This window comes from Trichosurus vulpecula, chromosome 5, assembly GCF_011100635.1.
Source record: "Trichosurus vulpecula isolate mTriVul1 chromosome 5, mTriVul1.pri, whole genome shotgun sequence".
In the NCBI taxonomy this organism is placed as follows: domain Eukaryota; kingdom Metazoa; phylum Chordata; class Mammalia; order Diprotodontia; family Phalangeridae; genus Trichosurus; species Trichosurus vulpecula.
The window spans coordinates 230472176-230486957 of record NC_050577.1 but is presented as its reverse complement, the minus strand read 5'-3'; the positions used below and the strand labels follow the sequence as shown (position 1 = coordinate 230486957).

Below are 14782 nucleotides of genomic sequence, written 5' to 3'. Positions count from 1 at the left end.
CCTGGTCAAGTCATTTAAGCTCTCAATGTTCTAGCTAGCTCTCCAAGACTCTTAAGAGGAGGTCTTGACCTTCAATGATAGAGGAAGTTGCCCAATCCTGGAGCCTCCCTCTACCAACCAATGAAATCATAAGTTCTGGTTCTCTTCCTATCCTATGATGTCTCCTCTGGTTGAGCATAGCACTAGGGCCAGTGGGATATTATTGGACAGAGAGATTCTTTGTAAGAAAAAAACTTTTTAACAAAGCTATCCAGCAAGGATCCATTCTAACTCAAGAAGAACTGAGCCCTCTTTCACTGGAAGTGTTCAAGCAGGATCTGTTAAGGATGTTGTAGAAGACATTATTGTGTTGGAAGGGAGTTTAGAATGTATGACCCTATGCCAAGATTCTCTAAGTTATAAAAATGGAGCATCAAAGAATCAGAGTTTTAGAGCTAAGAGGCACCTTAGAGAGCCTCCAGCCCAGCTCTCCATTTTACAGGTGAAAAAACTGAGTCCTGAAAAGTCAGAATTTGACCAAAGTCCCCCAGGTAGTAAGTGGCGGCCTCTGACTCCCCAACCAGCTCTCTTTGTAGGGCACAATTAAGAGGACTTAGTCCAAATGCTATACTCTTTCAACTAGTCATCTTTCTCTGTATAAATGGATCATATTATTATTCAGATATTTGGACAAACCTGAGGGAGGACTGCAGACACAGCAGGCTCAAACTTCTTTGGGGTTCATGTCTTTTTATTTGCATATTTTCCAGGAATGAGTTGGGCATTTGTGCCATCTTTTTTTTTTTTAGTTTAAAAAATAAATAAATAAAATTCTGTGATAAGATTAAAAGTACTTTTAAAACCAGAGCACCTTAACAGGAAAAATATATTTCTTTTTAGGGACAACCCCTCCCCCAACATTTACACCTTCTTATCTGTGAAAAAGTCTAAAAGCAGTTTCCCAAGAGAAATATATTCAAGATGTTTGGACATTTTAAAGGGCCAAAATAAAATACGTCTGTAGCCTCATGTTTGTAGGAATTGGTTAACTCCTGAAAATATTGCTACCGTATGGAGCCTCAACAGTAGAGTTGATAGACTTGGGTTGTTACATGTTTTCAGAGAAAATGTTGTTATCATGATCATGTTGGTTTGTGTCATGGAAACTAATGCATTATGGTGTGTTTCTAGTTCATAGGCAGAGTGCTATATATTTCCCTTTGGACAGAGGAGACCTGGGTATTGTTTTCACTACCTTCATGTTACTATTTACCCTTGTGTGCATTCAGTGTTTCAGAGAATCTCAAAGATCTAAAGTACCTAAAGCCATCTTTCACCTCTAGGTCACCTTCTTTGCTCTGTGCTTAGAATTTAAAACTTTTTAACCTCAAATTTCTTTCTTGGCCTTACTCCTTAACTTTATTCATCTTTTGGGTTTATCAGAGTTATTTCAATTTCTGTGCAGTCCAGATCCTTTTTGTACACTGTCTTCTGTATAAGACTTTATTTCTGTAATGATGAAAAGAAGCACAAGAAAAATCCTGAATTGAGAGTCAAATGTGTTTAAAATTCACTTCTGCCATATATTAGCAGAGTGACCCTGGGAAAGTTACTTCCTCTCCTTGGGCATCTTTCATCCATAAGATGAGGGGGATGGACAGAAGTAGGGGGTTCTTGACTTGGAGTCTGTGAACTGGTGTGTATGTGTGTGTGTGTGTTTTTAAATTATGTTTCAATAGCTGTATTTCAATAGAATTGGTTTCCACATTTCACTGGTTCTAGTTTGGCCACAGTTGGGGATAAACAGAGATCCCAGGACTGGATTAAGGGGAGGGGCTTAAATGAACTAGTGAATATGAATACCTTTTAAATAATCTAAAGTGATATTGACAAAGTGTGTGTGTGTGTGTGTGTGTGTGTGTGTGTGTGTGTGTGTGTGTGAGAAAGCGGTTTGTATCCACATATTTCTGAAATGGGATACCATTAGTTATTTCTAGTAATAAGAAGTAGACACCTAACTCCTTAATAGCTGAGACACTGTACTGAAACAGAAGGGAGTATAGTGAAATTTAAAGAGTGTAGAATGTGGAATAAAAGGCCATGGGTTCAAACCAGAGGTGTTGTTACACTCACATGAGAAAATGGATACAAATAAAGCACTTTGTAAACCCTAAAGACTTATATAAATGTGAGGTATTATTTTTATGAACCTACATTTACTAGTCCGCTAGCCTGGTGATGATTTTATTCTCTGAGCATCTACTTGCGGAGAAGTTAAACATATATTGACTTAGAAAACTACAAATTGACATTATCTATGTTGTATTTTATTTTTCTTTATTTTGTTAAACATTTGCCAATTACATTTTAGTCTGGTTCTGGCCTGCACTCTGGTTTCTGAAAGAGGCTGGCAGTGAGTTTGACAACTCCGGCCTACTTCACACTCCTGCTGAGCTCCAGCAATGTTTATAGAGCAATGAAAGGGTATGATAGTAAATGTTTAACAACCAGGCTATATTGACATTATTAACACTTTCTTAAGTCTGGACAATCAGTAACAAATCAATCCCTAATTTGTAGCAGTTGCTGATTTCTGAGGTATAAATGGTCACACTGAAAATTTAACTATTGACCTTTGCTTTTAAGTGCTTAAACTGCATGTTACCTCTTGAGTGACCTTGGACAAATCACATGACTTTCCCACAATTTGTTCACTGGTGAGATAACGTGTTTCAATTCTGACCTCTAGGGTTCTTTTCATTTGTAACTCTGTGATAACATAACACCTTTAAAACTTTACTTCTACTGGAAAACAAAAGAAGCAAACGAGTTCACTTTTAATTCCTGAAATCTGTTGTCAGGAACCAAGTGACCCTGGTTGGTCTTAGGCATGTAGCATGATGTCTGATTACAAGCCAGAAGAAAAATCACTCAGATCTAGTCAGAGGAACTGTGTGTGTGTGTGTGTGTGTGACAGAGTAATGGCGTTAACAGTTCCCCTTGTTAGTCTGAGACACATCCGCCAGTGGTTGCTGGCACTGATCATCATGTCCTGTTTAGAAGAGAATGCATATCATAGAGTGAGCCTAAATTAAAATAACATTGCCCAAGATGCCGCAAAGATTAGCTGAGTGTAAAAATCTCAGCTAGGAATGGGGCAGCTTTATTGAATTTAAAGCATAGTCTTCAGTAATTAAGCAATCAAAAACATGTAGTATTCTAAAAATAACACTCTATGACTGATCTAATCCATTAGGACAACGATTGAAAGAGCAGCTTGCCAATAAATGATGAAATCCATTTTCTCTAGCTAACTGACCTATGGAGTCGGTTAAGTAGCTCTCTGTCTTCCCTGAGTGCTAGAGTGTCACAGGAACTTTTAATTTATCAGTCAATCAATAAGCATTTATTAAGCATCTACTGCATACCTGATATAGTATTAGGCAAGGGGATACAAGGCAACAATGAACTAATATTTTTTCCTCAAGGAACTTAGATTCTACTAGAAGCATCATTAAGCATACTTTCTATAATAACGAATGATAATTAATGTAGAAAGTGTGGCCCTGACATGAGCATTGGAAGAAGACGGTTGTCAGGGAAGGATGAATTATCTGCCAAATCCAATGTGGGGAAATTACACACACACACACACACACACACACACACACACACACAGAGAATAAGATATATATGTATATATGTGTGTGTGTATATATATGTATGTATGTATATACATATACATATATATATAGATATATATATATAGATATACTTGAATTTCTGGTTATACTGACTTTAAAAATCTGCACATCAAACACAGAAAACAGTCTCAATTGATAACGGTCTATTGTAGTCAGTTAACCTGTCCTCTCTTAAAATATTTTGTATTTATTTTACATATTTTTGTATTTATCTGTGCACAGGTGAAATAGCTGGGGTACTATTTAGGTGACACTGTACAAGCTAGGTATTATTATTATTATCATGCTGTATGTCCCTTTAGAATGTAAACTCCCTGAAGGTCAGGACTGTTTTGTTTTTGTTTGTATATAGTACACCTAGTACTGGGGGCACATAGATGTCGCCGTAGTGCGTGGACTTATCTTCCCGAGTTCCAGTTTGGCTTCTGACATTTACTGACTGTGACCTTGGGCAAGTCACTTAAACCCTGTTTGCCTCAGTTTCCTCATTTGGCAAATAAGCTTGAGAAGGAAATGGCAAACCTCGCCAGTATGTTTGCAAGAAAACCCCAAATGTCGTCGTGAAGAGTGGACATGACTAAAAATGAATGAGCAACAAAATAATACCTAATAGAGTTCTGGACACATAGTATAGGCACTTGATTATTTTCTAGCTTAAATCTGAATGTATATCTTAGATGGTAGCAACTTGTCCAGCTACCTTACCTTACTTCCCTAAACAAGCTTTATCTCAGCTTTTTGGTAAACATATTCCAGGCCTCATTTCTTTCCTTCATTTAAACATTTATCTGGTGGCACAATAGAAAGGGTAGCAACCCTGGAGCCAGGAGGATCTGAATTAAAATCCAGTCTTGGACTATCTGTGTGACCCTAGGCAAGTCACCTAACCCAGATTGCCTCCAAAAACAAACAAACAACAATAACAAAAAAACCCAAACAAAAAAAGTTTATCTGGGGGTATGCTAGAGCTGGCCCAAACCCATCAGGAGAGTTCATTGTAAAAGTTTCAATGTGAGCATTTCCACCTGGCAAATCACCAAAATCAAGGCTTAACTCCTCATTTTGTTGATTGTGGAGACTTAAGAAAGTGATGGAGAAAATATTAATACTACAGATTAAGCTCAGAAGTGTATCCCATGTGCGTTTTCTTTCAGAGAGACAGTTGTTAAATATTTACCAGCACACCCCTGAACCTATCCGTTATATTTTCACTTTAAATTTTCCATTCCACCTACACTCTATGTTTGTTCATCTGCCCTCACATTTGAATAGTTTTGGGGGTAGGGGAGAGCTTGATTGTGTTCAATTTGATGAAATTCACCAATTTTTTTTTTTAATCAAATACGTACTCTGTGTCAGGCCTTTTGCTAGGTGCTGGGGGTACAAAAACCAAAAACGGAATGCTTCTAGCCCTCAGGAAAATTGTATTGTTCTTGTGCTTATTTATTAATCCAGTTTGAATTCTTCACTTTTCCATTTTAATAAGTTTCATCTATAAAATTCTTGGACAAAGAGTTCCATAGCAAGTCACCCTTCATGCATAATTGTATGTAAACTTTATTATCATTTTTATGTTCTTCTCAGAATGCTTCTGTGATTTTTCTATTTTGCTTTACTGTTTCAGATTTGTAATATTTTAAACATTTCTTTCGTCTGATCCTTCTAACTTCAGTTACACTTTACAGCATATTCAATAAATCATAAAACAAATGTCTGGAAAATGTACACTTTGTAAGGGTTCTAGGAGCTCTGTCTTGAAGGTGATAGAGTACCCAAGATAATGAAAAAAGGCTAAGATTTATTCAGCCAAGTGCCTGTGATAACTAAGACCTTTACAGAGTACACTAGTCTTGTGCTGGGAATATTTTCTAACAGGGCATGCCCCTCAGAGGAGCTGGTTTAGAAAACTAGGAAAATTGCTCACTCATATTTTGTCTAGAAAGCCATATTTTAAAACCCCCTTTGACCTCAAAGGATATGAATGGATCATTGATACACGAAATTCCCCACACTAGTGAAATCACAGGTTGAGGACTTCCCCCCAACCCCACAAAAAATGTTTTCTGTATCTTTTATATTTCTTTAAAAATACTAGTGTAAAAGGTGTACTGGAAAGAACATCAGATTGGATTTAGAGTCTGTGAATTCTTTTTTTAAAATTTTTTTTTGAGGGGGTAAGGCAGGGCAATTGAGGTTAAGGGACTTGCCCAAGGTCGCACAGCTAGTAAGTGTGTCAAGTGTCTGAGGTCATATTTGAACTCAGGTCCTCCTGACTCCAGGGCCAGTGTTACTCACTGAGCCACCTAGCTGCCCCAAGAGTCTGTGAATTCTGACTCCCATTGTGTGACCTTAGTGAAGTCACTAAACTTCTTTAAAACTCAGTTTCCTTTTCTGTAAAATGAAATGTAGATGACTTCATAGGTCCCTGCTCTAAATCTATGATTTTAGCTTCCTGAGGCTGAATCAGTTGAATTCTGTATTTCACAGGGTCAAATTCACAGCCTTTTGGGTTCTGTTAGAGTAAAATGATTTTGATGCAAGTATTGAATACTAAGCATTTTTCAATCATTGCTCAATAAGAAAATGGCCAGCAATGGGACAGGGACAAAACTAATTCAGTTACAGAAAAGCTAAAGATACAAGAAAGCAATATTAGGAGCAAAACTTCACAAATATATTTATGTATTTCTTTTTTTCTATATTCCAGATTCAAAACAATATGTGGGCAGGAAATGCAACTGGTGGCTCTGTGGTTACCTCCTGCATGTTGCCACGTGACACGTCTTCCTGCATGACGCCATATTCTCACTCGCCTCGGACAGATTCCGGTTACACGGGGTTTTCAAACCACCAGAATCAGTTTGGCCATGTTCCCCTCAACAATTTTTTCACTGACTCTCTCCTCTCTGGGGCCACCAATGGACATGCATTCGAAACAAAGCCAGAGTTTGAAAGGAGGTCTTCCAGCATCGCCGTCCTTCGAATGAAGGCCAAAGAGCACACCGCCAATATTTCATGGGCCATGTAATATACAGTACCCCTTTATTTTTCTTTTCATAGCAAAGCAAAAAAAGGCAAAACATTCTTCTTTCTCATATTTAAAGGATGCAACAGTAAGCTGCTGTGTGGGGGGAGATTGTGAAAGGTCAGGCTAGATGGGGAGGCCAGCTTACAATAAATACTAATATTATTTAACAATAAAATCTAAGAACGAATCTGTAGAGGGACTAAATTGGTTTACCATGCACAGATCTCAACCAACCCTGCTTAGTGGTAAAACCTTTTCTATTGTACCAGTCGATGAAATATGATCATAAAACCTGCTAAAAGAATAAATGCATTAAACAAATACCTTTGCTAGAGATTGATTTATGTGACTGCTTCATACCAAGGAATTCCCTATAAATTAATACCTGATAGAGGAGGAGGAAATCCACTGGGGAAAATTTCAGTGTAGCAAGTAAATACTGAAGTAGGGTGTTCGGAGAACTGAACGCATGTCTGCTCTCCAGGTTCCCCATCCCAGTGGGCATAACTCCTCCTTGCTGACACTTTGATATTCAGATTTTCAAAGAGGCTTTTAGATCTCTCTGTTTTAGGACCTTTCCACTGTATGAAAAATTACTACTCAAAAATGAGCAACATTTGCATGCAACTTGAGGGCAGCAGAATGAACCTATCTGGTCAAGGGTGATAAATGAAATATGCTGGTACTGAATTCACATGTAATTCAAAGGCTAATTTTTCTAAATGCCATCTTTCTGGGGACCAAATGGTTGGATTACTTCAGATGGAGGAAAAAAGCCTACCTGATTAGGGATTTCAAATAAATAAATAGCATAAATAAGAAAGTAAACCTTTTTATTAAAGCGGTTGATATTCAGTGCCCTGTGTCTATTTAATGGAATATATGTATACATATATGAATGTATGTATATATGTACATAACCACAAAAATATGTCCATTCATATCTATATGTTTCCTCTTGGATTTCTCCTACCTTTGGCTCTCAAGTCACCATTCTTTCACATAAGGAATGAAAATGTCCGAAAAAGACTTACTTGAATTCCTGTTGGGGAAAAAAAAGGGAAGAAAAATAACTTTGCATCTGGAAAATTGCTAACTCCTTTGATTTACTTCTCCTCCCTTTCCCCTGTCACATTCCAAGTTCCTTCAGATGAGTGAAATGTCAGCCTCCTTGAAAGTAACAGTCAGTCTCCCAAGTTCATAAAGGCAAAGTAAATTAATTGAATTGAAGTGGACTTCAATGGCTGTGATTAGCACAGGATACAGTTTTCCATGTGCCTCTTGAATCTTCTTGCTAGTTTCACTAGCTTTGAGGGGCATGGGGGTGGGGTGGTGGAGGGAGGAAGGGGAAGGAGCCCTTTTCCTTCTGATAGGACAAGAAGGAATAAAATTAGAAAGATTAAATTCCAGAGAAATAATATTTTAGTCCTGCAATGCCCCTTCTTCTCTAGGAAAATATTTGTAATAAATAGACATGACTTTTTGTAATAAAATTTTAAATCAAACAGATGATAGAGATGAAGGACATCCTAAACCAACATGCCCTGACTTCATAATAAACTTTTGTCTTTATTGCTCTGGGTGTTCATGTTTTCTTCTCTGTGTTACCCCAAAATGAACTTCTTAACTTTTGCCCTGGGAATCAAGAGTAAGAAAATCTTTTCTCATGTCTAACTTTTTTTAAAGGATGTTTTTAGAGTGTTTTGTGATTTAAAAGAAAGTTTTTTTTCTGGGTACATGATTAGAAAAAAATGTGAGAAAGTGTTACTCTAGAAATTGAGCTGAACTGAGAATATGGAACTTTTGGAATTTTTTTTAAGGGCTGAACTTTTCTCAAATGAAAACTGTTTTTAGTTGCCTCAATTCTCCAATTTAAAATAATTTAAAAACCCTAAAATACTTTGCCTGTATTCATCATTCCCTTTTTAATTTTTGAGTTTCCTCAAACTAACACCAAGCTAACAAAAATCTACAAAGCAAATTTCACATGGCTAACAGCAACAACAAAAATTTAGTTAAAATCTTACTAGCCCAGAAAGGCTAGATGATGCACCTTCCTTCCACATGTTTATTATTCTTACAATGTTGGTACAGGAAATATTTCAGTCCAGTTCATTATTTGCTTCTCTAATGATCTTATTCCCGAATTTCTTCAGCATTATTTTCTTCACTTTAAAAAGGTGATTTACATATTCTCTTTCAGATCATTTTGGTTCATGTTTAGACTGTGTGATGAGACATAAATTAATGGTCAATGGGGCAAGGATTCCAGTTTGCCTCAAAAAAAAATAAAGTGAAATATTGTTAGAGAACATGTTTGTGAGTTATTTGAAAATATGGTTATTTTCTTTCTTTTTTTTAAAGTGGGTGCATTTTTTTCCACTAATGCCATAAGAAAGTAAAAATAGAAAAAAATACAACTTACTTGGATCCTGGTCTTCACTGTTCACAAACTCTCCTTATCTTACAAGGATGATGTAGTTATTATACCCTTATAACACTGAGTGAACTCATGCAATTGTGTATATAAATTGCAGAAACATATTCATTCCTATGTTTTCATCTTGCCCGACCTCTGTCAAATTGCTGATCCTTTTATTCTGAAGAAAAAAAAAAGATTCCTTTCTTCACATCAGCTATCGTTAAAAGAATACAGCAGCCATTTATCCTTTTCTTCTTTCACCCATTCCCTTAGCTTTTTTCCTACCTTCTGCTATACACAATGCTGCCCACCACTCTTGCAGTCTCACAACAAAGATGTGCTATGCACAAGTTTTTAGTAGAGATCCAGATTGTTATACAATCTGCCTGTGAGATTGCGCATAGAACTGAAATCTAACAAATGATTTCTTACAATTTAGGAAAGAAATCATGTAGGCTTTGGACCTTACAATCTCTCTCTTACATAGTGTTAGACATAATGCTGATGTTAGGTGTTGTCATTTTATAGGGTAGTAGATTCAGAGCCAGAAGGAATCTCTGAGATCTTCTTATCAAGCCTGGTCATTTTATATATGAGGGAACTGAGGTCGAAGGGGGTGAAGTGACTTACCCAAAGATATATGAGTAGTAACAATAATGGTTATTACAATTACTTTAAAAAATATAGAAAGGTTCTTTATTTCGTAAGTAAAATTAGGGATAATGATTTAAAGTCAGAAAAGACCCCAGACCTCCTCTAGTCCAGTGATTGTCGAATGCAAGTACAAAGTAGAGCAGTAAACCATAGATAAGACTACATCTTGACTTAGAAAATGACAAATTAACATTATCCATGTTGTATTTTTATTTCTTTTGTCAAACATTTCCCAATTATATTTTAATCTGGTCGGGGTGCATTGCCAAGTTTTGCCACCTACTTTTCCACGATGAATTGGATATGTCTGTGTCTAGTCCAAGTCCATTATTTTATAGAGCTGAGACTTGGATTGGTTGAAGGAATTTGTCCAAGGCCACACAGGTAGAAGAGCTGGGGGATTTGCATAAAATGACAAGATCATTTAAGGGAAGTAACTTCTTAAAGGGGATCCACAGGCATTCCCTAAATCAGACCTACAATTCATAGCCCATCGATTCATATACTAGCTCTGCAAGGTAGTTCCAAAGACTTTCCGGCCTAGTAGATAGTCTATTGAAGCTGGAGATGGCAAATCCCAGGTTCAAATCTTGCTTTTAACATTTATCAGCTGTCTGAACCACTTACCCTTCCTCCCACACAACACTCCCTCTCTTGTCTCCCATCCCTGGCATGCTCCTGATGTCGACCTCTCAGGTTCCCTGGTTTCTTTCAAGTCTCAGCTCAAATCTGACATTTTGCAGAAGGCCTTTCCTGATTTCCCCAGCTTATTGTGCTTTCCTCATAAGATAAACCTCTTATCTACTTCACATATCTTGTAGAAGGTGTCCCAAAAGTTTTTGTGAAGTCAAAACTTCATATCCTGTATATAATTCGCAACTTACTTATTGCCTGAGCTTCTTAAGGGCAATTTGAACTTTCTTTTGTATTCCCCACTCCTGGGTTATGCCCATTACTTGGTACACTCTTTAGCCAAGGTAAATACTTAATAAATGCTTTTTGATTGACTGAACTTGGGCAAGTTAACGACTTTCTCTGAGCCTCTGTTTCCTTATCTGCAATAAGGGAAGAATATTAACTCAAAAGATTGTTGTGAGGCTCCAAAAAGATAGTGTATGTCAAAAGACTTTGCAAACTTTAAAGTGTTTTATAAATTTTGATTCTTTTTGGTTTCAGTAAGAAATTTAAAAATAAATTACTGTAGGTGACCATTTCTCATCCTAATCTATTTGTTCCCAAACTTTTGGTCGTGGCTTTAGGCAAGGACAAATTGACTCTCTAGAGTTGTTGATTAATCCTGAGAGGGAGTTCCTATACCCCTTCTTAACTTGCAATGGTATGTAATCTCAACAAACCCAAGTCCAGGGCACAGTTGGGTTGATAGGCTGATATTTTCTCTCAAAACTGCTCTACAGTTTATATTCTGGCTTGAGAGGGGCATTGAGCATACTCATTTTTACATGCATCTTCCCATAATTTGTAGTTAAGATATTTTCTTCTAATCCTACACGTGAGACAAATTGTTAAGATTAAAAAAATCATCCAGAGGGTCAGCAGAGATTTTTAGCCAAAATCAAGCTCTCCAAATCATTGGAATAGGAAGTTAGCTACCTAATTGTTGCATACATGGAGTTATGCCAGGCCTGTCTGGCCAAAAATATCTTTCGCACTAGCTTGTAATCATGCCTGAAGTTCCCTCCATTAAACACATTCCTGCGGATTGAAAGATTCCTTCTAAAAGGTCCTTATGAAAATGAAAATAGATAACTATCTAATAATTTAGAGGTCAAGACAGGGGCATCTGTGAACTTTTAAAGAATATTTTATAACTACATTTCAATACGATTGGTTTTCCTTTATAATGCTATGTGTTTTATTTTATTCATATAAAAACATGATATGATGCAGGAGTATATTGACCTAGACAGACTGCCAGAGAAGGCCAGCACACACACACAAACACACACACACACACACACACACACACACACACACGGTTAAGAATACTTGGAAAAAGGATTATTAATATGTCAGATCAGACCATTAAAGGCAAAAGAAAGAACACTAGCTTTGGAGTCAGAAGAATATGAGTTCAAATGCAGTCTCAGACATTTACTAGCTGTATGATTCTGGGCAAGTCGCTTAACCTCTCTCAGGCTTCATTTCTTCGTCTCTAAAAATGAGGGAAATAATAACCCCCACATCACAGAGCTGTAGGGATGTTCAAATGAAATAATTGAGTGCTTTGCAAGATTTAAAGTACCTTGTAGACATGAGAAGGAATGCTGAATTCTAGGAATTCTAGTCAGCCAGTTGGGCTGGAGCATAGAGTATGTGAAGAGGAGTCATGTGAAGTCTGCCTGCAATCAGATTGTGGAATGTATGGTCTGCCAGAAAGCAGGACCTCAATGGCATGGTACATAGCACCAGTCAATTTTGATGGGGGAAAGTTGCTACCTAAGGAGGGCAGGTGTAGGAGCAGCTAGATGGTGCAGTGAGGCAGGTGGTGCAGTGAGCAGAGCACTGGCCCTGGAGTCAGGAGTACCTGAGTTCAAATCTGGTCTCAGACACTTGACACATTTACTAGCTGTGTGACCTTGGGTAAGTCACTTAACCCCAATTGCCCTGTCTCCTCCCCTGCAAAAAATAAAATTTAAAAAAATGAGGGCAGTTGTGAATGGAGCATCAAATTGGGGTCTCTTAGTCTAGCAAAAGGCAATATGAGCAAACTGGGATCTAGGAAGTGATTGAGATTAGGGGATACAGAAGAAATGAAAAGTGCACTCAAATTTGAGCGCATGTGAAGAAAAATGGCATAGGATCATAGATTTATAATGGGAGGGAAGCTTGGAGGTCATCATATCTAACCCCAATCTTTTACAGATGAGGCTGCTGATGGTTAGAAAAGGTAAGTGACTTGCCCAGGGTCACATGGCTATTACCTTCGGGTCTTCCTTATGCAAAGCCCAATAGTCTATCTACCATAACATGGTGAGTCTCAGTTTCACCACCTTCATAATTTTGCCCAAAACAAGAATGATTGAAAGGTTCTGAATTGTCCTACCGTTGCATCACTGTTCTATCCTTTTCTTCAGTTTATTTTCCCCCCTTAGCTCTAGTCCAGGAGGGCAGGCCTTTAAAGTTTGGATTCAGTCAAAGGGCCACACCTGAGGACCTAGCAGTCACATATGGCCTTAAGGCTGCAGGTCCCCCCCCCCATTATTCTTTTCCCCACTGTGACCCAATGTGTACCACCACCATGAAACATAACTAATCTTTGACTTCTCTTTCTCTGGAGGAGACTCTGAATGCGAGTGAGGCCTGGCATAATTCCATGTATGCAACAACTAGGTAGCTAACTTCCTATTCCAATGGTTTAGAGAGCTTGGTTTTAGATGAAAATTTCTTCTTTTTATTTAATTTTATTTTTAAATTTTTTTTGGATGAAAATTTCTGCCCACTTCTGGATGACTTTTTTTTTTCACCAGGAAGGTAAAAATATTTTCAGGCTTATAGTTTTGTAAGAAATTATATCAAAGACTGAGTTCTAGTTGCAAATTATTCTCTCTTAAAAATGGTTAGAATTCAAGATTTTTGAAAAAATATGGGGATCTGCCAATTATTTTCTGAGCTTTTGTATGAACCCAGTCAATTATGTGAGTTAAACAAACATTCCTACTATGCAAATAAAATACACAAAAATATAAAACAGTCACTGCCTTCAAGAGGTTTAGAGTCTATGGAATTGGGGAAAGATTCTACCACTGAAACAAAAATCAAGATATACACAGTAATTTGAGGAGGAAGACGCTATTCACTGGTGGAATATGGGTTCCAGGACGCTAAAATGAGAAGAGAGTAAAATCAACACACATTTATTGATTATATACTGTGTGCGAGCTCACCACAGTAGTCCTCAAGGATGCAAAGGCGAATACAGGACAATCTCCTTCCTCAAGAAAAGATAAAATATGAGAACTCGAAGAAATAACATTCCCCCCCCCCCGAAGAAAAGATAAAATATGAGAACTCAAAGAAATAACAACCCCCCCGCCGCCAAATCAATTTCTAACTATATAAGAAAACATATTTCTTCACATTGTTTCAGTTAGTGTTATATCCAAATGAACCCTCAAATATATATACTTACATACATACACACATACACACATATATAACTTGCTTTAGGGAAAGGGTTTAGATTTGGAATTTCATGGTTATGGAGAACTCCTTGGTAAGGAAATTTTCTCTACTAATGCAGGTCAGAGTATTCTTTACAATTCACAGTCTTAGAGAGCTGCCTAAATCAAGGAGAGTACCTCTGGGTCACATAGCCGCTATGTCAGAGGCAAGACTTGAACTCAGATCTTCCTGGCTTTGAAGATGGTTCTTTTATCTACTATTTCATTGTACCCGACTATAATCATTTAATATGACAGGAAAGAAATTCTGGAGAAGAAGGATTCTTAAGTTCAATAGGAAGAAACCTTTACCCTGGTCTGCTTGCCTTGATCTTTGACCAAGGTGAAGATGGGGGCTGCTGCTGAGGTTAGGAGAGGCAGAAGCCTTCCTAATCCATAAAAATAAGGAGAAAAGAAAGAAATGTGCTTGTCGCTCCTTTAAGTTAACCCTTTGTCTTTCATTAGGAAGGCGAAATTTGTTTTACTTCATACAAAAAAAAATTGTTCCTTAATGGAAAAACCAAGTTGCAACCAGTGCTCTAATTGAAGAATTGCTGTACTCTTATCTAGATCACTTCTGCCTCCAGCTGTGAAACTGATTGATGTTTTTTAAAGCCCCTAAGGAGCCTTTTGTTGTAGATATTTTCTGTTCAAAGCAGGAGGGAAAAGTTGGGGAGGGGGCATTATGCAAGGAAAACATTTCCCCCTTAATTTTCTTTTCGAAATCTGCAAGGAGAAAGGACAGATTAATACATATGGCAGACACAAAGTAAAAATGCTGCTCAATGTCATCGTTTAAAAATTGAAAATGAAT

General features: G+C 37.4%; 1 protein-coding gene across 1 annotated transcript in view; it reads left to right on the top strand.

The window, feature by feature from the left end:
• The window catches only part of ALX1 (ALX homeobox 1), a 30322-nt gene extending 23611 nt beyond the window's left edge, over positions 1-6711 (top strand). The window contains exon 4 of the mRNA XM_036758421.1: positions 6391-6711. Coding sequence (XP_036614316.1) covers positions 6391-6711 — 321 coding nt within the window. The remainder of the gene's footprint in view (positions 1-6390) is intronic.
• The last annotated feature ends 8071 nt before the right edge of the window (positions 6712-14782 follow it).